The sequence below is a fragment of the Meriones unguiculatus genome, chromosome 21 (assembly GCF_030254825.1).
Source record: "Meriones unguiculatus strain TT.TT164.6M chromosome 21, Bangor_MerUng_6.1, whole genome shotgun sequence".
NCBI classification, from domain to species: Eukaryota; Metazoa; Chordata; class Mammalia; order Rodentia; family Muridae; genus Meriones; species Meriones unguiculatus.
This window is the reverse complement of record NC_083368.1, coordinates 25885884-25912856: the sequence shown is the minus strand read 5'-3', so window position 1 is coordinate 25912856 and position 26973 is coordinate 25885884. Positions and strand designations below refer to the sequence as shown.

The 26973-nt window shown below is 37.6% G+C and overlaps 1 protein-coding gene across 4 annotated transcripts in view; it reads left to right on the top strand.

Moving 5' to 3' along the window:
* Positions 1–26973, top strand: part of Sema3a (semaphorin 3A) — a 483245-nt gene that overhangs the window by 367418 nt on the left and 88854 nt on the right. For all 4 annotated transcript variants that reach the window (XM_060374188.1, XM_060374185.1, XM_060374186.1 and 1 more), the window contains one exon: positions 18899–18992. In XM_060374188.1, the coding sequence (XP_060230171.1) occupies positions 18899–18992 (94 nt within the window). The remainder of the gene's footprint in view (positions 1–18898; positions 18993–26973) is intronic.

Sequence of the window (26973 nt, the reverse complement as noted above, 5' to 3'; positions counted from 1 at the left end):
AGAACTAGATTATGTGTGTGTGCCTAACATACACATATATGTCCACTCTATGTTTGCTGTATCATTACGAAGTGTAAATCAAACAAAACACATTAGATTTTTGTCGTTTTCCTACTACTGAGACTACAAGCAGTTTACCTGGTTTTGTTACAGAGCAGTCCTATGAAATAAGTAAGTCACTTTTTTGCGTTTTTTTTTTTAATATTTACAAATATTTGAGAAGCCGGGTGTGGTGGCATATGCCTATAATGCCAGCACTAGGAAGGCAGAGGCAAGTGGATCTCTGTTTTTTGAAGCTAGCCTGGTCTATGAAGTGAGCACAGGACTGCAAAGGCTACATAGAGAAGAACCTGTCTTGAAAAAAACAAAAACCAACCAAACAAATAAACAACCCTCCCCCCCAAAAAAACAAAAAAAAATGCTTATTGAGATAATGGTAATATATATTTCAATATGACGTAAAAATACAACCAAAAAACTACCAACTTGAAAATGCATGCCTCGCTATCTGATTAGCAGATACTAGCGATTGTTTATCACAAAATGAGTTATCCACCCACTGTGAGAGCAAGGATACATACTTGCTTATATATTTCTTGAAGGTGGACAAGGGAGCAACCTGTTGCCCCAGTCACTAAGTTTGTTGTTGTTTTTATTTCCTTACTTTGTTTTTTTTGAGACAGGTTTGCACTGTATAGCCCTTACTGTCATGGACTCACTTTGTAGACCAGGCTGGCCCGGAACTCACAGAGATCTGCCTGTTGCTGCCTCCCTAAATTGCTGCCAGGTGTGCTTCATCACACTTGGCTAGTTACGAAGTTTTTAGGAATCCAATATCACTGGCATGAGCCATCAAACTCAACTAACGGTGTTATTTATGATAAATAATGAACCTTTTTTTCGTATTGATAAATAAAAATCCTAATAACCAAATTGCTATAGGATTTACATATGCTATCAATGTCACTATACCTTATGACTCACTTGACATTTGAAAATAGTTATAATGTGTTTTCATTGTATGGATAAATATATTGTCATTTTTAACTGGAACTTTGAAACTTATTTAAGGATATATAATTAATAATAGATGTGCTAGAGCATACAGACTATAGCTCTCAGAATGCAAAAACATCAGTGTTTTTATTATGTCTTCCTTAAGGGTCAAATAACAAGAAAATTCAAAATTACAAGAAGTAACAAAAAACTCGTAGTATCTGGAAATTAAATTAAGAAGTAAAAGCTTTGGTAATGTTAAGACAAGAGTTGGGCAGACAGTCTAGACTTAAGTCAATGTAAACAGAGTAAGCAACCCTCTCCGGGTCAAATGTAGATGAACTCTCCAGGACTGAAATCCCTACAGCACACTGGGCATTGGAGATTATTCATATTTCAATTAACATTTCATGGTATCGTATTTCATTAATATGTAGTTTTAATATTTTACTAATATGTTTTGTTTTAATAGATAGTGTTAATCTTGTAAAACATAATTATATATTTAACATTCTGGTTATATTTTCTGTGAAAATTTCACTACGTATAATTTTCAAAGGGGAAAAATTCAGTAGAACAAAAGTTGGTTTAAGTATTTTAGTATTAAATCTGCATTTAGGATAACAAATATTTTAGTTATTGTATGTCTTATAAAACAACTCAAAACGATTACTGAAAAAGAATTTATTAGTATATATGTACCTGATAATCATTAGAGATCTTACAGATAATATATTTTCCTCGTCTTTCACCAACTTTCCTTTTACTTCCTTTTTGTAGGGATTATCAGATTCCACTGTGGTGTCAATTAATTGCAAGGCAAGGCTAGCATAATATAATCGGGGGAGGGGAAGTATAGCTGTTTATTCACACAGTATTTTTTTAGTTTTAAATTTTATTTATTGGACTGGAGAGAGGGCTCAGTGGTTAAGAGCACTGTCTGCTCTTCCAAAGGACCTGGGTTCAATTCCCAGCATCCACATGACAGCACACAACTGTCTGTAATTTCAGCTCCAAGGGATCTGACACCTTCACACTGATGCACATGAAATAGAATTAAATAAATTATTAAAAAATATTTATTTATTATTTGTTACAATTTATTCACTGTGGCTCCCTCCCTTGTGTCACCCCAATCCCACCTTCCCTCTTTCTTCTCCCCCTAATGCCCCTTCCCCAGTCCACTGAGAGGGGAGGACCTATCAGTGGTCTGACCCTAGCCTATCAGGTCTCATTAGGACTGGCTGCATTGTCCTCCTCTGTGGCCTGACAAGACTGCTCCCCTCTCAGGGGAAGGTGATCAAAGAACCAGCCACTGAGTTCATGCCAGAGACAGCCCCTTTTCCCCTTAATAGGGAACCCACTTGGATACTGAGCTGCCATGGGCTACATCTGTGCAGGGGTTCTAGGTTATCTTCATACATGGTCCTTGGTTGGGCTATCAGTCACTGCAGAGCAGCCAGGGCCCAGTTTTTTGTTGTTGCTGTTGTTTGTTTTTTTGTTTTGTTTTGTTTTGGTTTTGTTTTTTATTTTTTGTTTTGTTTTGTTTTGGCTCTGTTGGTCTCTTTTGGCACTCTTATCCCCTCCGGGTCTTTCTAACTCCAAACTTTGGGCAGAGTGCATGGAATTTTAGGAAAGAAGGGTCTGTGAGTCTCAGAATCTGCTTTGATACCTCAATCAGTAGAGTACTTCAGGGGTCCTCTTTGGTAGGCTCCTGTCCTATTTGATCTCTGTCTTCTCCTGCTTCCGATGTCTATCACATTTGCCCTTCTGAATGAGGATTGAGCATTTTCCCTAGGGTCTTCCTTGTTAGCTTCCTTAAGAGTATAGATTTTAGTATATATGTCTTATATTATATGTCTAATAACTACTTTTGAACAATATATAGCATGTGTGTCTTTTTGCTTCTGGGATACCTCACTCAAGATCATCTTTTCTAGTTCCTATCATTTGCCTGCAAATTTCATGATTTCCTGGTTTTTAATAGCTGAGTAGTATTCCATTGGGTATATATACTACAATTTCTGTATCCATTCCTCCACTGAGGGATATCTGGGTTGTTTCCAGATCCTGGCTATTACGAATAGAGCTGCTATGAACATGGTTGAGCAAATGCCCTTTTTGTGTATTTGAGCATGTATCATATATAAGACTAGGAGTGGTATAGCTGTATATTGAGGTAGCACTATTCCTAATTTTCTGAGAAAGCGCCAGATTGATTTCCAAAGTATTCACACAGTATTACCTTTTAAAATTTCTCAGCCCTTGGTGACAGGGACCAAAGTTACAATTCCTTTGTGTCTTCCTGCAATGTATATTGTTAAATAACTATTTCTGGCAGAGTAATTTTATGAAGCTTATTATAGTGATTACTCTTATATTCCTTTGAAGAGTCAAGGACTCTTAATAGCTCTCAATTTTAAAATAACAGTACAAAATGAAGAAATCTTGAAAAAGAAAGGAAATTAAGTTTGAACAACTTGATTAGCAGAGAAGTGGGGGCCCAAGTTTAATAGCTGAATTTACAAAAAGAAAAATAAAGTATAGTAATTAATACCACGTAACAGAAGTTGAGAATGAATGGAGAAAGGCATTTGTCAAATGTACAGAAAACCTAGTACATACGTTCAGAGAATATCTGTAATTACAGACAGGGAGGAGGACAGAAACCAATCAGAGAAACAATTGTAGAGCTCAGAGAGACACAATGGCAGACTCACACCATATGAAGAAATAGGGAATTCTTTGCACAGAGAATACCTGGAATGTTACACAGTGACTTGGTAAAGTACATAAACTCTCACGATTTCTTATAAATCATATGAATGCTTTTCATCTAGGACCTCAGAGAAAATTATTTTAATTTTTATTTTATTTTTATTAATTACAGTTTATTCACTTTGTATCCCAGTTGTAACCCCCTTCCTCATTCACTCCCAATCTCACCCTCCCTCATCTCCTCCCCTGCCCTTCTTCAAGTCCACTGATAGGGGAGGTTTTCTTCTTCTTCCATCTGATCCTAGTGTATCAGGTATCAGCAGGACTGGCTTCATTGTCTTTCTCTGTGGACTGGTAAGGCTGTCCCCCCCTCAGGTGGAGATGATCTGAGAGCCAGCCCATGAGTTCATGTCAGAGACAGTCCCTGTTCCTATATTGGGGAACCCTCTTGGACACTGAGCTGCCATGAGCTACATCTGTGCAGGGGTTCTAGGTTATCTCCATGCATGGACCTTGTTTGGTGTATCAGTCTCACAAAGGACCCCTGTGCCCAGATATTTTGGTTCTGATGCTCTCCTTGTGGAGCTCTTTCCTCTCCAGGTCTTTCTATCTCCCCCTTCTTTTGTAAGATTCCCTGCACTCTGCCCAAAGTTTGGCTATGAGTCTCAGCATATGTTTTGATACCCTGCTGGGTAGAGTCTTTCAGAGGCTCTCAGTGGTAGACTGCTGTCTTATTCCCTGTTTTCTCCCTTCTCCAATTACAGATCTGTTTGCCCTTTCTGAATGAACATTGAGCATCTTACCCAGAGAAAATTTTGGTGTAACAAATATTAAGAGGTGCAAGCTAAGAAAAAGCTAAGTAACTTAATCAAGTCACAGCATACACAAAGAACTTCCTTAGGCTTCGAGGACATTTAATAAGGCCCAGCTCCTCCCTTCCCAGGCTGCAACAGTTATTCTGTACCTGTTGGCAAGTTACCATTTCTGTAAGCCATCCCACACCACTGTTAGATTTATCATAAGGTCGAGCCTCTTTGATGCCATTGTTATCCAACTAGAACTATCACTCACACCTTTGAAAGCCTGAACAAACAGCTTACGTTGGCACAGAAAACTTTCCACTTGAGACCCAAATTTATTGTTCTCTTTTATCTCGATATATGTATATTTGCTTCCTTGTGCAAACTCAACTTTGTGTCATTACTCAAATGTGGCTCCCATTTATTTACTTTGGGGATTTCCCCCCTTCTGCTTCCTCCAGATAGAATAATCGGACTCCCTGTTGTCTTCAGCCATTTCTGTGAGTAATTCTGAAGCCCCCATCTATTCCCAAGGTACAAAAACACATAAAAATACCATTCATTCATTCGTGCCCCCAAACCATCTTTCAAGGGCTGAGTCAACTGAAGCCACAGTTCAGCTTCTGCAGCATGAAGTTTTCTGGAATTCTTGATGCACCCATTGTTCCTCTCTACTGCACTAAGCAGGCTTAATAGTAAGTAGTAAGTCCTTTGTGAATCCATATGAAATGCTACACATAAGTGCTTACAGCACAGTGAGCTCTCAGTTTACAATGTTGATAAACAGCCTCTTAGTACTTTTAAGCTTTATAACAGTGACTATAATGCATTTCTGTTAGATATTCCTGCTGTAATTTCCAATGCTAACAAATTTACATCTCATTTTCCTATTTCGGTAAGTATTTTACATGATAACAATTCAATGTGCATTTATTACATAAATAAATATTTACAGTATTGGTTTAAAATAAAATATGTAAATTTTCAACTTGTTTCAAATAAATAGAAATATGAATATACCTATAAAAAATCATGCCCTGTCTGAATTGGTGTCACACACCTTCAACACAGCAGTGGAGAAACAGAGACAAGCAGATTGCAATGGGTTCAAAGTCAGTTTGGTCTACATAGAGAGACTTGGGTCTCTATATGGTCTACATATAAAAACTTATCGTTCAAATAAAAAGGAAAATAAATTATGTGCTGCTATTAAGAAAGAAATCATGTGTGAAGCTGGACACGGTAGCATAGACCGTGTTCCAGCACCAAGAGAACCAAGGCATGTAGCTCTCTGTAAGTCTAAGGCCAGTCTGATATATACTGCAAGTTCAGGATGGCCGAGGCTACACAGAGAAACCCTGTTTCGAAAAAAAGGAAAAACGAAACGAAACAAAAATCATGGCTTAGGGAGGGGCTTGGGGGAGAAGAGGGAGAGAGGTTGGGATTGGAAGGAGACAAAGGAGGGGACACAGCTGGGAAACAAAGTGAATAACTTGTAATAAATAATAATAAAAAATGGAAAAAAAGCGAAAATCTTGGGTAGCGTCTTCAGCTTGCAGAAACACAAGTCTACACCCTAAGTATACCTGTAATAATTCCTACTGAGTAAAAACAGGTAGAATGGCTTTACTAAAATGGTAGGACACACAAGAGAAATGTTGCATGAAATAAGACTTGAGAGGGGGGCTACAGCTGGGATACAAACTAAATAAACTGTAATTAATATAAAAAATAAAAATAAAGACTTGTAAATTCTATAATCTGATGGGTTGAGCCTTTTGTGAAGGTGGCTGAACTGAGAGACATTGTATTTACTGATAAAAATGATATAAGCAATTGATGAACAAGTCCCCCAAAGTAAATTCAGGAAGAACTTTTACCTTTTGGGAAAAAAGAATTCTAATATTTGAAGTAAATACCAATGATATACTAATATTAATGAACATCACCTTAAGAAATTAACACATTTCACAAAATTCACATTATCACCTGGTTTATTATTTGAGTTTATCTGGTATCTTTTATTCATTTGTGTTCTCTTAGAGTGATGGTGTTATTAGCTCCAGTGATATATTGAGATAGAATTATAAAATTCTTATTTTTCTGTACTCAATTCCACTCAACCACTGTTGGTCATTCATTCATTCATTCATTCACTCACTCACTGTGCTTCAATACAATGCAGAGTTTATTCTTCTTATATCAATGTAATATAACAAGATCTGCACTTCATCTAAGAGAATTTAATATGAAAAAAAGAATGAGTTATCGTTGAAGTCTAAAGTTTTTAAAGTTTTAGAAAAAAAAGGCAAAAGGAAGGTAAGAGTAGATTGTTATGCAGCTTCCAGAGAGAATCTGTTCCTCACAGTGCAAAGATCAGTAAAATGTAATTAATTTTGTATCATAACTTAAACTTTACATAATAAGTTTATTACTTAATGTTTAGGAATACCTGAACCCAAATATGACTGCATGGACTTTAATTGTTTCAGTATACACCACAGACAAGTCGTGGAAGTTACTGCCCAATATTTTATTACACAGCTGCATCCGCTTTTAACAACAGCATTTAGCTTTTGAAGTTGTGTCTACCAGTGTTGAGTTTGATTACAAGACTGAGAATCTAAACAGAATTAGAATGACAAATACAAAAAGCAATGGATGTGAGTTTATTTGTCAATACTGACTTAATTATTATGTAGAATGATGCTTTCCTGTAACAAAATAAAACTTACTTAGCTAATTTCTCAGTATGATCTCTCCTGGCAGATGTTATGACTTGGGTTGATATCAACTTTTTTGTCCATAAAAAACAAGGAATGGCCAACTCTCTACACCACTACTGAAAGGAAGGGTTTATTTAGGCTATAAAGTGATGCTGTTAAAGACATCTTTTGCAGTGCTCTAGCCATAAGCCATGTGTGACTGTGGACCATTTGAAATGTGACCAAGTCCAGTGAGAAATGGAAGTTTTCCTGTTTTAAATTAATATAAATTAAAGAACGAGACATGAGTCATGGCTGTACATGGCTGCACTGTTCATCTGGAGTCACCCTGTTATGGAAAGTAAGTTCCGGATGAATTTGATCCCAAAAGGAACTTCTTTGTCAAAGCACAGTATGCCACAATATTTCCTGTGATATCTTATTGCATTCATCCTTTCCTGTAGTCCACAGATTTGGCTTGTCTAATCATTGCCTGTTGGCAAATGTTAATTAAGGAATGCACAAAGAAAAGCTAATAAAATGTATTTTCAAACACCAATAAAGAATTCTCTTGGGAAGTGACTTCTAAAATTAATCTTCAAGGAAAGGTCATGATGAGGTTGGAGACAGAGTTGTGAGGAAGGAGGAAGGGATTTTCAGAGTGATCATAGAATCATGGCAGAGTAAGAGAAACTTGAGAAATCAAATTATCTTTCAAGTAAGATATTTTCTGTGAAAGGCTGGTAGAACAAAAAATTCAAGAAGTTCAGAAATATGCATTCTTTAAAAATTGTCTGAAGTACTGTTTTTTTTTTTTTTTTTTTTACAAACTATCATATAATTTCCCCCACACAATGTACATTCTTGCTTATATAAGCAGGATTTTATTTGCCTGGCATTTTTAAAGCATCATTCATGTTTTAAGCATTAAATAAAATAACTTAAATTGCAGCATTATTGCCAAAATTTATTACTTGGACAAGATTGAGATTTAAGAAATTTATTGCCATGATGTCACCACTGGTTTCTAATTTATAAGACTTTGGAGTAGACATTAGCATGGTTATTATTTCCTCTAATGCCTTACCTCACCAGTCCAGTAACATTCAGGAAATCCAAAAGACAAAAGAGAAAGAGTAGTCCTGAAAGCTAAAAATACTCGTTGAAAACTGATGCAATCATGTAATAAAATATGGCACAATAACTTACATGAAGTGTGTAGTGCCTGCTAAAGCAATTAGAGTTCATGCAATGAGTTCATGTGTTGCTAAAAATGAATAACTGTTTCAGCATAAGTAAATCGAAGAAGCTATGTAATTATGTTCACAAGTTTTGGGATCTCTAGTCTTAACATTTGCATATGTGGTCTATTTAACATTCTTTTTAAATTATTTTTAGGTTTTTATTCACTTTACATCCTTATTATACTTTCATCCCTTCTCCCCTTACAGTCTTCCCTCCCCTTTTCCCATCCAGCCCAGCTTATCAAGATCCATCAGGACTAAGCATGTCCTCTTCCCCTGTGGCCTGGCAAGGCAGTCCTGCCAAGGGGAAGTGATCAAAAAGCAAGCAAGTGAGCCCCTGGCCCATGCAGTTCCCATTTCCCTTATTAGAGGACCCACAGGAGGCCTAAGCTGCCTATCTGCTACATCTTTGTAGGGGGCCTAGGTCCAGTTCATACATAATCCTTGGCTGATTCTTCAGTCTCAGCAAGTCCTTCTGGGACCTAGTTAGTTGGCTCTGTTGGTCTTCTTGTGGAGCTCCTGTCACCTCCACGTCCTTTTTTTCTTTCCTCCCACTTTTGCACAAGATGCCCTACGCATCATTCAATGTTTGGCTGTGAGTCTCAGCATCTGTTTTGAGTTGCTGCTGTTAGGGCCTGACAGAGGACAATTTTGTGAGGCTCCTGTCTGCAAGTTTAGCAGAGTATCATTCATAGTGTCTTGGGCTGGCAATCTCTGATAGGATGGGTCTTTGTTGGGCCAGGCATTGGTTGGGCATTCCTTCAATCTCTGCTCTATCTGCTCCGTCTTTATCCCTGCACATCTGGTAGGCACAGTAAATTTCGGATTGAAGTATTTATAGGTGAGTTGTTGTTCCCCTCCTTCTGCTAGGAGTCTAGCCTAGTCTAGTTAGTGGGTGTCCTCTTCAGTTTCCATGGACTCTGCTACTAGGAGTCTATGCTTGAGTACCCCTCATGTCTTCCTGGGAGTATACCCTGACTTAGTTCTCCAACTTGTCACAGAGATACCCCCAATCTGTTTCTCTTTTCTCTGCAGTCCTTCTGTAGTCCTTCTGCCCCTTATCTCCCTGGTTCTGTTCTTTAAACTCTTAATTCTCTGTGCTCCATCTCCTACCTTGTTCCCTGTCTTCAGCCACTACCTCTGTCGATTATATTTCCCCTGGTGAATGAAATTTATGCATCCTCCCTTGGATCCTCTTCTTGAGTCTGTGCCTTGTAGTAAGCTTATCCCATATTATTTAACTAAAATCCACTTATAAACGAGTACATACCATGTGTGTCTTTCTCAGTCTGTGTTCCCTCACTCTGAATGATCTTTTTTAGTTACAATCATTTGCATGCAAATTTCATGATTTCTTTGTCTTTAATGGCTGAGTAATATTCCATGTGTAAATGTGCCATAGATTCTTTATCTATTCTTCAGTTGAGTGACATATAGGTTGTTTCCAGGTTCTGGCTTTTGTGAATAAAGCTGCTATGAGCATAGATGAACAAGTCTCCTTGTTGTATGGTAGAGCACCTTTTGGTTATACACCCTGGAGAAGTATAGCTGGGTCTTGAAGTAAAGCTATTCCCAATTTCAGAAACTGAACAATGCCCTATTCAACAACCACTGTGTTGGGGAAGAAATAAAGAAATTAAAGACTTCCTAGTATTCAATAAAAATGAAGACACAACATAACCAAAGTTATGGGACACAATGAAAGCAGAGCTAAGAGGAAAGTTCATAGCAGTAAGTGCCTTCATAAAGAAATTGGAGAGATCTCGTCCTAGTAACTTAGCAACATACCTGAAAGCTACAGAACAGAAAGAAGCAAACAGTCCAAAGAAGAGTAGGAAACAGGAGATTATCAAACTCAGGGCTAAAAATCAATAAATTGGAAACTATGAGAATGATTCAAAGAATCAATGAAACCAAGAGTTGGTTCTTTGAGAAAATCAATAAGACAGACAAACCCTCAGCAAAACTAACTAAATGGCAGTTGGCTAGTATCCAAATTAACAAAATCAGAAATGAAAAGGGGAACATAACAACAGACACTTAGGAATCCAAGAAATCATTAGGTCTTTCTTCAAAAGTCTGTATTCCACAAAATTGAAAAATCTAGAGAAAATGGATGACTTTCTGGACAGATTTCACTTTCCAAAGTTAAATCAAGACCAGGTAAACAGTTTATATAGTCCTATAACTACTAAGGAAATCGAAGCAGTCTTCAAAAGTCTCCCGAGCAAACAAACAAACAAAACAGTTCCAGGTGGTTTTAGTGAAGAATTCTACTACACATTCAGAAAAGAGCTAACATTAATACTCTTCAAACTATTCCACAAAATATAAACTAAAAGACCACTGTGAAACGCATTCTATGAAGCCACAGTCACTCTTATACCACACAAAGACTCAACAAAGAAAGAGAATTTCAGACCAATTTCATTCATGAACATTGGTGAAAAATACTCAATAACATACTCACAAATATAATCCAAGAGCACATCAAATACGTCATCTGCCATGCTCAAATAGGCATCATCCCAGGGATTCAGGGATGGTTCAACATACAAAAATGTATCAGTAAAATCTACCATATAAACAACAAACTCAAAGGAAAACAAATCACAAACATCTCATTAGGTTCAGAAAAAGCCTTTGACAAAATCCAACACTCCTTCATGATGAAAGTCTTGGAGAGATGAGGGATGCAAGGCTTATACCTAAACATAATAAAGGCTATACACAGCAAGCCAATTGCCAACATCAAATCGAATGGAGAGAAACTCAAAGTAATTTCACTAAAACCAGGGACAGGAGAAGGCTGCCCACTCTCTCCATATGTCTTCAGAAGTACTAGAAGTTCTAGCTAGAGCAATAAGACAACTAAAGGAGATCAAGGGGAAACAAACTGGGAAGGAAGAATTCAAATTATTGCTACTTGTAGATGATAAGATAGTGTATGAAACTGACTCCAAAAATTCCAAAAGACATTCCTACAGCTGGTAAAAAGCTTTATCAATGTGGTTTATACAAGAAAAATTTTTAAAAAAAAATCAGTAGCCATCCTGTTCACAAAAGACAAATGGGCTGAGAGAGAAATTAGGAAAACCATAACCTTCACAATAGGCACAAATAAGGGGTAACTCTAACCAACCAAAGGAAAGACCTGTGTAACAAGAACTTAAACTCTGTAAAGAAAGAAATTGAAGAAGATATCAGAAGTTGAAAAGATGCCCCACGCTCATGGATCAGTAGGATTAACACAGTAAAAATTTCCACCTTACCAAAGGCAATCTACAGATTCAATGCAATTCCCATCAAAATACCAAAATAGTTCTTTCAACAAACCTTGAAAGAACTATTCTAAGCTCCATAAAAAATAGTATACAAGAAAAGAATTCTATACAATAAACAATTCTATAAAATGAAATAACTTCTGGAGGTATCTCCATCCCTGACTTCAAGCTGTACTACAGAGCAATAGTATTTAACATTCTGATAAAACAGAAAATTACTGGGTAGCAAAGAGACTTCCAAAGGCCTTTCTAGTGGAGCCCAAGCATGAACTATGTAATATATTGCATATAAATGTATATTTATATATAATATAACATATTAACACACAATTATATTGTGACTGACAGTTTTACACAGCAATTAAGTATCATGTTTTATAAGTCTTTCTCATCAGAAAACAGAAACAGCTACATTAAATGTATGCACATGCATTAAAGTGGGACATGTAAGTATAGAATACTTATATAAGAATTTATTTTATTTTTGAATTAATTATGTGTATGTGTCAGTTTGTGAGAAAGTGCATAAATGCAAATGTGTCTTGCTGCCCAGAGAAATCAGATTCCCTGGACCTGGAGTTGTAGGTGGGCTCTTTGATATGGGTACTGAGAACTGAACTTGGTTCCTTTGCAAGAACAGTATGTGTTCCTAATCATTGTACCATCTCTTCAGCCCTAGAGGGATGCATTTTTAATTAAATTTTAATTTTTTATATTAATTACAGTTTATTCACTTTGTATCCCAACTGTAGCCCCCTTCCTCATCTCCTCCCATTCCCCTCCCCAAGTCCACTGAGAGGGGAGGTCCTCCTCCCCTTCCCTCTGACCCTAGCTTATCAGGTATGACCAGGACTGTCTGCATTGTCTTCCTATGTGGCCTATCAAGGCTGTTTCACCCGGGGGGGGGGGTCAAAGAGCCTGCCACTGAGTTTATGTCAGAGACAGTCCCTGTTTCTCTTAGTAGGGTTCCCACTTGGATACTGAGCTGCCATGGGCTCCATCTGAGCAGAGGTTCTAGGTTATGTCCATGAATGGTCCTTGGTTGGAGTATCAGTCTCAGAAAAGACCCCTATGCCCAGAATTTTTGGTTCTTTTGCTCTCCTTGTGGAGCTCCTATCCTCTCCAGGTCCCACTATCTCCCTCTTCTTTCATAATGAACATTTAATTTTTTTAATTTTATTTTTATATTAATTACAGTTTATTCAGTGTATCCCAGCTATAGTCCCCTACTTCATTCCCTCCCAATCCCACCCTCCTTCATCTCCTCCCATGCCCCTCCCCAAGTCCAGTGATAGGGGAAGTCCTCTGACCTAGCCTATCGGGTCTCATCAGGACTGGCTGCATTTTCTTCTTCTGTGACCTGGTAAGGAGAGAAGAGGGGATCAAAGAGCCAGCCACTGAGTTCATGCCCAGATTTTTTAGTTCTATTGCTCTCCCTCCAGGTCTTTCTATCTCCCCCTTCTTTCATAAGTTTCCCTGCACTCTACCCAAATCTTGGCTATGAGCCTCAGCATCTGCTTTGATACCCTGCTAGGTAGAAACTGTTTCCTGTTTTCTCCATAATTTAAAGGAACATATTTTTAATATGGTAGTCTTCCCCCTTCCAACTCTTTTCAGACCCTTCCCCTACATTTTCTACTCACTCAAATTCATTTTTTTTTCTTTCCCTGTGAATCATTTGTCTCTAGCTGGGCTGCCTTGTCTGGCATCCGTGAAAGAAGCTGCTCTTAGTCCATATGTGACTTGATGTTAGGCATGGGTTGTTGTTGGTAGTGGGCTCCACGTTTTTGAGGATAAGAGGAGGGAAGAGAAAGGGATGAAGATAGGTGGGTGGGTCCAAGAGGAGAGGAGGAAAGGGGCTGTGATCGGGATGGTATGTAAATAAATAAATTAAAACAAACAAATCAAGACAAAAACTTGGCGTAACTTTGTGCCCACTTCTGCTTCCCTGTGCTGCTATTTTCTCTGATTTGAACTTGTGCAGACCTTGCACGTGCTGTCACAGTCTCTGAGTTCTTAAATGTATCTGCCCTGTTGTATCTGGGAAACCTTCTTTTCTGAGACCACCTTTGGTTCACACAGTCTCTCGTCCTCTTCTTCCACAAAAATCTCTGAGGCTTGAGGAGAAGGGTGTGATAAAGATAACTCATTCACGGCCAAATGACCCTCAGTTTTGGCAAATTGTCCATGTATGGGTCTCTTTGTTAGGTATGTACAATCTATTTCGAGATGAAGCTCCTTTGATGAGATTTAGCTATGTCCTGTTCTATAGTATGGTGATATGTCACTAGGAGTCATTGCTATGCTATACTCAGTTAACATAAGTAACCTACTGGAAGGTTATAAAGGAAACACATATAAAGGAAAAACAGCAGTGTTTGCCTTTCTGTGTAGGTTACATCATGCAAGATGACTTGTTTCTAACTCCATTTATTTACATGATTCCAGTAAGTTTCCCCTGGAATCCATGACCTATCTATTCTTAGTACTGACCCCATATTATAAAGCATGCCTGAAAGCCAACAAAAACATACTCAGTTACTCTGATAACATTTATGCTTCAATTGTAACAGAGGGCAAGTCTTGCAAATGGTCAATATTTGGTTCTCTCAGGGCTCATACCTGGGTGAGAATGATGATGATGTTTTCCCTTTGGTAACGTTCATAGTACTGTACAGCACAGTGAATGCTAGTCAGAGCTTCTACTTGAGCACTAACTAGACCTCTTCAAGTCTGAATGCCTAAGTAAATGCTATATTCAGTAATAGGATCTTACTGTCAAGTTGCAGAGGGTAACATTGGCAGTAACCTATGATATTTGGGAGAGGGTCTAAGAGACCTCTTTGGCGAATGGTAAGTCATAACCCATTCATGGTACTGAGATTCAATTTGATAGCATATAATGTCTACTTGGGACATTGTCTTTCCCATTATATGGTAACTCCATTTAAATTCTCTCTCTCTCTCTCTCTCTGTCTCTCTCTCTCTGTGTGTGTGTGTGTGTGTGTGTGTGTGTAAGGAAGCTTTAGCATCAGTAGGTTTCTATATGGCTTCACAAAAGGCCTTTATAGTTAGCTATCCCTTGCCATATTCTCTTCTCTGCCCTGCCCTTCCACCATCCATCTCTGTGTAATCCACCTACTCTAATTGCCCCCTTTTCAGTTTTTAACATTACATTTCATTTCTTAGATGAACCATGTCCCCAACCCAATATCGTACTAGCTACTTAAGCTCTGTGCTTGTTCTGAATGAAACACAAATCCAACACTTAGAGTTTAACAAACACATATAAAGGAAAAACTGCAGTGTTTGCCTTTCTGTCTGGGTTACATCATGCAAGATGACTTGTTTCTAACTCCATTTATTTACACGAAAATATCATTTCTTTTCTTTTTCTTAACGGCTGAATAATATTCCATTATATAAATGTGACCCATTTTCATGTTCTATTTATCATTTGATGTGCATCTAAGATGTTTCCAGTTGCTGGCTATTATGAATAGAGTAGCAATGAACATGATCGACAGTAAAATAAAGCATCCACTGATTTATCCCCAAAAACGTGTAAAGCAGCTTTTTTGAGGAACTTCCGTATGAACTTCCATAGCTGCTTTACGGGTTGGCACTCCCACCAGCAGTGGTGAGTGTCCTGCCTTTCCTACATGCTCACCAACATCTGCCATCATTTGTTTTATTAATCTTGACAATTATTGCTGGCGTAAGATAAAATCTCAAAGTAGTTTTAATCTCAAAGTAGCATTTGCCAGAAAGGAAAGGATTTTTTTAAAAAATATTTCTCATCCTTTTGTATTTTAGTGTTTAATCGCTCTTTGTTTATTTCTATACTCATTTTTAAATCAGAATATTTGCTTTCTTTATGTTCACTCTTTTTTAATTATTGGTAGGTGCTAGCCCTTTCAGATGGGTAATTGTAAGACTTCATTGGTAAAGAAATTATCTATGCTGCTGGAATAATTTTTTTCCTCGCTGAATAATGAACATTTTTGAGGTAATCTATTTTAAGAGTGTTGTGATTTCTCAAATTTTCCCAATTTTTTTTCTTTCTTTGTTGTTGTGAAACACAATCTCAGGCAGCACAGGCCAGTCTCAAACTTACCATGTAGGCAAGGGTGACTTGGTACTTTTGATCTTCCTCTCAACTGTTAGGATTATGGCTGTACCACTAAGTCGTTTTACACATTGCCCTCCACCTTATTTGGAAAAAAACACTCATGTTAAAAAAATCAAAATTTTTGCACTTTGAAGGGTCCTTTTTTTCCCCCAATAAGGCTTTTCAAGTATATTTTCATCCAACAAGAGGAAAGAAAATCTCCAGTGTTCAATGGGAGATCAAATATTTAAATTCATTTTAAAAATCCATTCTAAGCTCTGGTTGTGATCATAGAAAGACACTTTCTCTGTGGTATGTGAAATTTTTATAAGCATGAGATAAAATGATTTCACTGTAGCAAAAAAGGAACAGATTCTAGGATAAATTCTATTTTATGTGCTATCACAACAGATTTTTACATTAAAAGTGGTATTTTTTCTTATTCTGTTGCAAATGAGGAATCTGAGTTTTGGAAGGGCTGGAGGTCCTGCCTGAGGTCCAAAGCTAGCAAAACAAAGAGCCAGGAATAACACCCATTTTGTCCAATTTCTGTACCTTTGGTTTCATTTGCACATGTAATAGGTATGGGCTTTATGCTACAAGTATGTGTATGCAAATAACTTGATATACTGCTCTCTACAGAAAGGAGGTATATATTCCATGACCACTGAACTGGAAAGAAAACTGAACTCAGAACAGTTGCATAGGAGATATTCAGAAACTTCAGTAGCAGTTATGATGAAAGAGAAGGTATTTTATCAGCGGAAGGAGTGACTAACTTAGTATTTATATGCAGAGTTAACTAAAAAGAAAGCAAGTTTTGAGCATTGTACCCAAAACCATTTTCAAGGGTCAATTTTCCTCTCCTCTTTAACAATGACTGATGTGCTTGACCTCTACTCCTTTGGAGGCGAATGTTTTACTTTGTAAATCAATTACCTTATGACATTGGAAGTTCACCTTATCTCTCCTGGCATTGTCTGATTAATTTGGACACATGTCACATTAAGTCCTTCATACTTTGTAAGGATGGGTTCTCTGTGTTGGTCAATGTCTATGGGTAAAAGAAACAACAGCATCTGTTCTGTTTTTTTCAACTACTTCTCTAGGTATTTCTTCCAACTTTCAATAAATACTCATACTCAGTGATCGTGTTTGACTTGATTTGTCCACTGTAGACTCAAACATGGATATACCTCCCCAAATATACATTTTTATCTTCTAGTTTCTAATTTTAATAAAGATACATGAAATAAAATTATTGCATTTAAGTCTATGTCTTCATTTGTATACGCTAATAATTTTCATGTTGTGTTTTAAGTACTAAAGTGTCTATGCTAAGGTTATATATCTGGTGGTTTATGCAATCATAACATGATTTCTTTCATTTTACATTAAGAAATTTTACAATATGAGTAACAACTTGTTTTATGCATGCATATTCTTTGCGTGATCATGTGAGCAACATTAAGAGAAAAATAAGCTGTTATTTATTTTTCTGTATTGATTCTTCACGTAAATTTTTAGTAATTTTCCTGATAGAACTGTAAAGCTAAATGTTCATATTAAAACTGACTTTTGAGCCCAGAGGTTCAGAGTTATGATATGGCCACTGAAAATTTGAATCTGGTTATTTGCCAAGCTGGGCTTGGTGCCTGGATCCGCTACATTTCTGCTCTAACAGCACGATTCTGAGAAAGAAAAAAAAAAAAAAACATAAATTATTGCTCGGCATGAATTTCAGAACAAAGCTACAAAGTCATCATTGCTAGAGGACAGCTGATACAAAATATTGAGTCAATGACAAGAAAGAGTAAGGCAGGTAATTCATGGTCACTCTAGCAAAACTGCAGAATGCCTCAGTTTCCTTCCGTTTTCACTTTTCTTTGCAATTCAAAATGGGTTCTAAGAGGTATAATTTGAAACCCTGCCATTAGTTCAATCAGAAATATTAAATGTTAAAGTGATGCTTATTGACCATAAAATGAATCGTTTGCCATTATAAGTTGGAAAATACTTTTATGTGATTGGTAGAAAAATTGCCAACACCACTATTTTATTCCAGAGTATAGACAAGTTAATGTGCTACTGGAAAAAGCATACATATTCTACCTTTATTAATCCCCAGGTCACCCATGTATGTAAAGTGCCAAAAATGCTCGAGTTTACTTACCTATCATATATACCTAACAATATACATTCCGACAGGGGGTTCTTAGCTGTGAATCAAAGACCTACTTGTTGGGCTTCTGATGTTATGGATGCCTGTTATGCATAAGCTACCTTGTGATATGAGCATATATCTGTAGGTAGTTAAAAGTTTATTCATTCATCCCGGTACTTGACCCCAATCTCCCCCCCCCCAAAGAGATGACCTACCTGTTTAAAATGTGCTTAATGTTCCATTGATTCCACCATACAGGCAAACTCAACCTAAAGCATGGTGGTTCCTTGTAGAGAGATAAGGATGGTTTTATGTCCCTTACTAGTTAATTAAGTATCACAAAATTACAGGAGAAGCAGAGAGAACAGAGCAGGAGAATTGACTATTGTGGCTAAGTACTTTTAATGGATTGTGTGTACAAAAAATAAAAAGATGGAAATGATCTAGAAATGTAATCTCAATGTTATTTTCTTCTCTATGAAGAAGAAAATGAGTCACGTTATGCACACCTAAATTTTATTTCTCCAAGATCCATTGCGTGTTACAAGATCTTTCTTGGCATACATGAAAAATTAAAAGATCAGCCTATTCCCACCATAACAAATCCTGCTCTTCGGCCCTCATTTGTGTCTTTTCATTTGGAGCATGCATACAGCTACGAACCGCCCCCCTCCCCAAAAAAAATCATCAAACTAAGTAGCTATTTGGCTTCTCTGCTAGCTCTTTCAATCCATTTAATTTATTTTGTCATCTCTAAAGTTTAAACAAATCAAATTCCTCCATTCTGGACGTGACTGCTCAACTTCTTGATTTACTGACATGTTGAAAACGCTTCTTTTATAAATAAATGAAACCTCTCTCTTTTTTAATTTTCAGGACAACATTTTTAAACTGCATGACTCACATTTTGAAAATGGTCGTGGGAAGAGTCCTTATGACCCCAAACTCCTGACAGCTTCTCTTCTAATAGGTACGTAGCCAGCGATTTGTTAAAGAGCGAATCTTATAACTAATAACAAGGTTGCCTGTTCCTTTTCCCTGCCAACCTGTTTAATTCTTATTCGTTAATATTGTCAGGCAGAGAGTATCACCTGTGATGGTCACAAATAAATTTCTTAAAAAGGAAAGAAAAAAAAAAGCTAATTGTTGTCCTACTCAAACTGATTCCTGATTGAAAAAATAGTTTAATCGTACCTTTAGAATAGTTGGCTGAATCACTGTACATCCCTTGGTTGAACTTTAATTTTTGATTTTGAAAGAAGGCTTTCGCTTTCATTTCATGAAATACTTCAATAAAATTTTTGAGCCATGCTGGGCACAGTGGCACACGCCTGTAATGCTAGGACTTGAGGAGGCAGAAGTAGATAACCTCTGATTTTGAGGTCATCCTGGTCTACAGAGTGAGTCCAGGGCAGCCAAGGCTACTCAGAGAAAGCATGTCAAAAAAAAAAAAAAAAAAAAAAAAAAACCTTAAAAAAATTGAGATATGAGTAAGAAAGAATGACATTCAGTGAATCTTGAGAGTTGCAGTTCAAGATGCTACTGTTTCAACATTTGGACAACTTCATCAGCATAGTCAAGACAAATGGTGGTAGTATACTTGGCAAAGACCCCCTGGTGGTATTTTCTTCAACTCATTGGAGTATCTTGTCATATATGCCAGCCTAAGAAAAATATTCTGTCATCATGTTTTTTGACTTTAGCATCTTCTTTGCTTAACCATTTGCATAATGGTTTAGTCAACTTACTTTTTTCTTTACTCTCATCTCTTTTCTGTTTTTTTGGTTTTTCGCTGCTGCAGAGAACTGGAGAATACTTAACAGTATGAAAAGTCAAATTAGGGGAATAGGGGAGAGTCAGTGTGTATTGAAAGGGGAAACATTTTTTATTAATTATTATTTATTAAAATTTATTTATTTTGTATACTAGTTGTGGTCCCTCCCAATTCCACCCTCCCTCCCTCTTCTCTCCCTATGTCCCTCCCTTAGTCCACTAATAGATGAGGCCCTCCTCCCCTTCCATCTGACCCCAGATTATCAGGTCTCATCAGGACTGGGTGCCTTGTCTTCTTCTATGGCCTGGCAAGTCTGCACCCCCAAGGGGAAGGTGATCAGAGAGCCTGCCACTGAGTTCGTGCCAAAGACAACCCCTGCTCCCCTTACTAGGACACCCACTTGGAGACTGAGTCTATGGGCTACAACTGAGCAGGGGTTTTAGGTCCTCACCATGCATTCTCCTTGGTTGGGGTATCAGTCTCTGCAGGGACCCCATGACTCAGGTTTATTGGCTCTGTTGGTCTCATTTTGGAGCTTCTGTTCTCTCCAGGTCTTTCTAAATTCTCCTTCTTTCATAAGATTCCCTGCACTCGGCTCAAAGTTTGGCTATGAGTCTCAGCCTCTGCTACAAAAATGGAATACAGAGCTAAACAGAGAATTCTCAATAGAGGAATATCGAATGAAAAAGAAACACTTTAAGAAATGTTCAATGTCCTTTGTCATGAGGGAAATGCAAATCAAAACAACCCTGAGATTTTACCTTACACCAGTCAGAATGGCTAAGATAAAAGACTCAAGTGATAACACATGCTGGAGAGGATGTGTAGAAAGGGGAACCCTCCTCCATTGCTGGTGGGAATTTAAACTTGTACAACCATTTTGGAAATCAATCTGGCGCTTTCTCAGAAAACTAAGAATAGTGCTACCTCAAGATCAGGTATACCAGCTATACCACTCCTAGCCATATATCCAAAATATTCTCAACTATACAACAAGGGCATTTGTTCAAACGTGTTTGTAGCTGCGTTATTCATAAAAGCTAGAATCTGGAAACAACTTGGGATGTCCCTCAACAGAAGAATGGATACAGAAATTGTGGTACATTCACACAATGGAATTCTACTTAGCTATTAAAAACAAGGAAATCATGAAATTTGCAGGCAAATGGTGGGATCTAAAAAAGATCATCCTGAGTGAGGTATCCCAGAAGGAGAAAGACACACATGGTATATACTCACTTATGTAGACCTATAAGATATGGTAAACATAATAAAATCTATACACCTAAAGATAAATAAGAAAGAGGACCCTGGGTAAGATGATCAATCCTCAGTTAGAAAGACAAACAGGATGGACATAAGAAGAGAGAGCAGGCAAGGAACAGGACAGAAGCCTACCACCCAGGGCCCCTGAAAGACTCTACTCAGCAGGGTATCAAAGCAGATGCTGAGACTTGTGGCCAAACTTTGGGCAGAGTACAGGGAGTCTTGTGAAAGAAGAGGGAGATGAAGGATCTGGGGGGCAGGGGGACAGGAGCTCCACAAGAACAGAAGAACCAAAGGATCTGGACAAAGGAGTCTTTTCTGAGGCTAATACTCCAACTGGGACCCATTCATGGAGATAACCTAGAACCCCTGCAAAAATATGGCCTATGGCAGCTCAGTCTCCAAGTGGGTTCCCTGGTAATGGGAGTAGGGACTGTCTCTAACATGAACTCAGTGGTTGGCTATTTGATCACCTCACCCTGAGGGGAGCCAGAACTGATGAGACCTGATTGGCTGGGGTCAGAGGGAAGGGAAGGAGGACCTCCCTATCAGTGGACTTGGGGAGGGGCATGGGAAGAGATGAGGGAGAGTGGGATTTGGAGGGAATGAAGGAGGGGGCTACAGTTGGGATACAAAGTGTATAAACTGTAATTAATAATAAATTAATTTTAAAAAGAAGCTAAACAACAAGGAAGACCCTAGGGAAGATGCTCAATATTCAGAAGGGCAAACCGGATAGACATCAGAAGTAGGAAGATGATAGGGAACAGAACAAGAGCCTACCACAAAGGGCCTCTGAAAGGCTCCATTGATTGAGGTATGGAAGCAGAGACTGAGAATCATAGCCAAACTTTGGGCAGACTGTATGGAATTTTATGGAAGAAGGAGGAAATAGAAAGACCTGGAGGGGACAGGAGCTCCAAAAGGTGAAGCATTTTTGGACAGCCTTTTAACATTTGAAAACTTGGCTTAACTAAATATGAAATAAAGAAATCATGCAGAGTAGTCTTCCTCCCAGCCTCTCTCTGCTCCTTCCTTCTTTCCTTTTAATTTGCTTCACTCTTCCTGCCTTATTAAATTTTGAATGTACTTTTTCTTTTTCATATACTGTAGAAATTAAAAATAATGAAAGTTTTCAGACATCATAGTTTACTTGAATTTTAAAAAGTAAATTAGTGCTTACCTTATTTCTCAGAATTTTATAAACATTTAAATTTTTGTAAAAATACTTTTTATAGTCAAGGAAATAATACTCTAATCATATATTAACCACAAAGATACATAAGCACAATTGTCCAGTGTTTACTTTATCACTAATCTTTCCTCCATTTGGAATAAAAAAAATTGTAATATAAATTACCTCTTTTACACTTTTTTTCAATGTAGACAATTGTAGGTTGATTTGATTCTTTTATGAAACATTAAAAAAAACTTTTTAGGCCTGAAGAAAAGCTGCATAGTTAGAAAATTTATAATTTCCCTGTTCATGAGAAACCTAATGCTTACATGTGGATTGCTTGCTCTCACATGCATATTGAAATCTGAAAGCTGTCTTAAACAATGAGGAGCAACCATACCTTGTTCTTACTTGTAACCTCTATTTATTTAAATTGAACACTAAACATGAGAAATATTATTCAAAATGCAGTCTGTAAAAATGTGCCTAAAGTTGTATTAGCTTGTGGTATGTTCCTCAAAAGGGATTTGCTTATTTATTTTATTATTCCACTGAGAAAGGATGATGACAGTTGGCATTACATAGCTCTCATGGTATGCAACCACACAAAGTCCACGAAGAAAAAGAAACTCTAACGTTTGGTTTTCTATTAGGGTTTCTTTGAAAAAGATGTATAGGTTGATGAAAAGGAAAAGAGAAAGAGTGAAGTTCAGCGAGAGGATATGGGGCTGGGAAAGAACAATAGACCTTTTAGAAATGCACGCTTTCCGTGAGAGTGCAGGCCTAACACACCAACTACAGCAAAACTGTGGCCATCAATTTAGGAGCAATGAAGTGCTTATTAATAGAGAAAAATAAATTAATTTCCGAATCAGTGAAAAACAAGATGCGGAAGTAAGAGCAGCTCCTTCCAGATTGGGTAAAAGACTCTTAAAATATCCACAATGACTTATTTTAAACGATTGAACATTTACTCATTCGTCTAGTGTGCTGGATATGCTAGCGAGGGAGCACCACAGTTTGCGTGCGGAGGGCAGAGGACAGGCTGTGAGAGCTCCTTCTGTCCTGTCACCATGTGGGCTGTGCGGCTTGCACTCAGCTGGACAGACTGGTTGGTGGGAAGGGGTTCTACTCAAAGCTTCATCTTTCCATCCCATGCCACAGCATTTTAATCCAAGAGCTATAACTTTCTTTGCTGTGACTATTTTCCTTCGATGTGTATTACAAGTCTTCTTATCACAGTGCGTAAATTATCTTCATTTGACGTTTTAGGCATTTTCTCTTGTAATGCTCTAATATGAATTTTAGTTTTAATATGAATCACTAGCTTTGTGGGTCTTTTAAATGTAAATATTTCTGTGTTAAGCAAAGTTTTGAACACAGAAATGTACAGGAGGCACCTTACATATTAGAGGATAGCGATGTGGACGTCCTATCTTCTCAAATAACTTCAGTATTCCTCCTCATTTCAGCACATAAGAGAGAGAGTCCAAGGCTACTTTTTTCTCCAAATCTAGGTTTCACTCAAAACATCTGTGAATTTGTCTCAGCAGAAGGTATTATACTTAGCAGAATATACTTACACGTGCAATGCCAGTATGAAGATGTTCCAGCCAATAGTTAATGGACAAGTTAAAAATTTAGTTTGCACAAACTACCAAACTTTAGCATAACCTCTTTACAAATGTCACAAGCTTTTAAATGTTGACTGTAGACAACTAGATCTTTTTCTTTTGACGAATGCATAGCAAAGTGCCCAGGTCCAATTACTTGCTCTAAATTCTTCAAGTTACCTTTTTATTCTTTTCATTATTATCATTTATAACAATTTATTCAATTTGTATTCCAGCTGTAGCCCCCTCCCTTGTCCCCTCCCAATCCCACCCTCCCTCCCTCTTCTCCTCCTATGCCCCTCCCCTAGTCCACTGATAGGGGAGGTCCTCCTCCCCTTCCATCTGACCCTAGCCTATCAGGTCTTGTCAGGACTGGTTGCATTGTCTTCCTCTGTGGCCTGGCAAGGCTGCACCCCCCAGGGGGAGGTGATCAGAGAGCCAGCCACTGAGTTCATGCCAGAGACAGCCCCTGCTCCCTTACTAGGGAACCCACTTGGAGACTGAGTCTATGGGCTACATCTGAGGAGGGGTTTTAGGTCTTCTCCATACATGGTTCTTTCAAGTTATCTTAATTAACTATTTTTAAATCTTTTTAAGTAATGAAAGAACCGGAGAATTTATTTTTAAGATAGTTCTCAGCTCCTCCATCTGTAAGTATTTTTTTTACTTTGTTTAAAATATACTTATTAAATAAAGATAGCATTTGCTCCCCTGCTCTGTATAAATACCAGGTGTGAACAGAGCACAAGAGTAAAACCTAGTACTTTCCTGACTAATTAAATAGTAACTCACATTTTCATGATATGAAAGAATAGCCAACTTGAGAGCAGTTTTATTTTCTCACTGAAACCTCTCCCAGGTAATGCACACTAATAATTTAGAAATATTCCATCAGGAAGGGGTGTTACTGAGATGTATTTCAAAGGTCTGGAGCTCTCACTCAGGTTTGTATGTTCAAGCTGGAACTCTGCCTTGCCTCAGGAAAAAAATAATTTGGCATTAAAACATACTCTCAGTGGGTATTAGAACAAGTGAGGTACTCTTTGAAAATGATTAGATATAACTGAACCGCTCTAAGCTTCACTTCGCTGATATATAAAATAGTACACTATGCTAATTCTGCCGGCGTCTGTGAGAATTAAATAATGCAGTGTAATAGAGCACTGCAATTTGAGAGTATGTGCATTTCTGTATTTATGTGAAGTGGAAACAAACATAAGCTACTGATAGCTACCTATGAGGAACTGCAAAGCACAGTTGGTGCCTTATTAATTTCATGCCATGCAGACACAGCATTGCAGAAAAGTGTCAGCTGTAAAAGAACAACCTTTAGAACAAAGCCTTCATACAGGTGCTGCTGTAGAGAAAGTGCTCAGTAACAACAGACATGGTAAACGTTCCCTGAATCCTACCACTGGGTCTCATTCTTGCAGTGCGGGTTGGGAACAGAAAAGCAGAGAGATAAACTTCCTTTCTTCTTCTGTTTCTTATTACCCACTCCTCTGTGAGGAGAATTTACCGAAGGTGTTAACAGCATAATAGCCTGGTCTTTAGGTTTGTTTGATATTTGCTCACATTCATGTCATACTCCTCACCTGTGCCAGAAATGCTACAATTTCGTCAGGAAATTTGTTTTTCCTTCTTCAGTTTCTCCTCACCACACCCTTCTGAGGAATTGTAATCCAAGACATTAGCTGATCTAAGCCACATTGTTACTTCATCTTGAGCTGTGAACAGAAATTCTAGAGTACATGTGAACTTTTGTTTTTAATACACGTTTCTCAGGGAACTCAGATGTCCTGGATGTGGAGGTCACAAAGCTGTTTTCATTCATCCCAAGAAATTATGACTTTCTTAGACATAGTTTTAAAAGGTTACAGTTAAGACAGAATGGGCATGTACTCAAATACTCATCTTGGTCTTTGGCACATTCTAGATAGTTTATTTACATCTGTCGGCACTGTGTATCATCATCCCATGTATTACTTTTGAGCCACCAACCTTCCCATGTGCTATTTCTTCATACAGATGCTTTAAGACCTTGCTGGGTAGACAGTGTCCATATTCTGGAGTATATTACTCTACTATCAACTTAACAGAATAGGACACATTCCATCTTTCCTTTTACTAGTGGCTTATTGAACATAGGGCCTTCAAGGGTATGTATCAACAGTAATGAGACTCAAAACAGAAATATGTATTATGTATGTAATATATATAAATATATTACTTCATATTTACAATAACATGTATCAAAAAGTGCATATTAACAATGCGGTCAAGAATCAACATATAATTTGATTACTTCATACATTGCCTAAAAATGTCAAAACTATTGTTAGTAGAATTTTGTTGTCACTGTTATACTTACCTAAGCCCATGAAGGTACTGTATATTATGTAAAGTCCAAAGAACCTAGATCATTTGAGAGAGCAACAGACTATGAACTAACTGTAGTGCCTGCTGGAAATATTCAAATGTGTTAACTGGCACAGACACAGTCTTGTTATTATATTTCTGCTTAACAACTAAAAATGTAAGAGTGGGGCATTTTGCCACCTAAACTATCAGCCAAAATAACAAAGATATTATATCTTCTATGTAACCATTAGCCATGATAAGAATCCTTTTAGAACTCTCAGCAGGGAATTGTATCTAAGCCCGAAAGCAAAAAACAGCTACTGACAATGAGCATGAACAAGAAGAGACCATGCCCTGAAAGGCCTCATAATTATCTGATATCATCCAGCTCAAAAAGCTAACCCTGTCTTGTGCAGAAAGTAATGTTTGGCTGAAAGGCAATTTTCCATGACTGTGGGCAGCTGATACCTAAACCTCAACCTTCCAATTGTTCAAAAGTCAATTTTTAAATTTAATTATTTTCTCAGTAAAGAAAATTGAGTTCTTCGACTTTGTCCAAACTATCTTCCTATCTGTTGTAAAAATAGGAAAAAAAATTAGCCTCTCCTCAGTCTTTTACTGATGCTGAGTTTTTCATCCTTCTATGACAGTGAACAAGAGAACTAATCACATAACCCAGCAAATGTGTCAGAGAACCAAACCCTTCTATAGACAAAGACGTGTTGTAATTTTGCTTCTCAATTCCCTTCTGAGTAGGTTT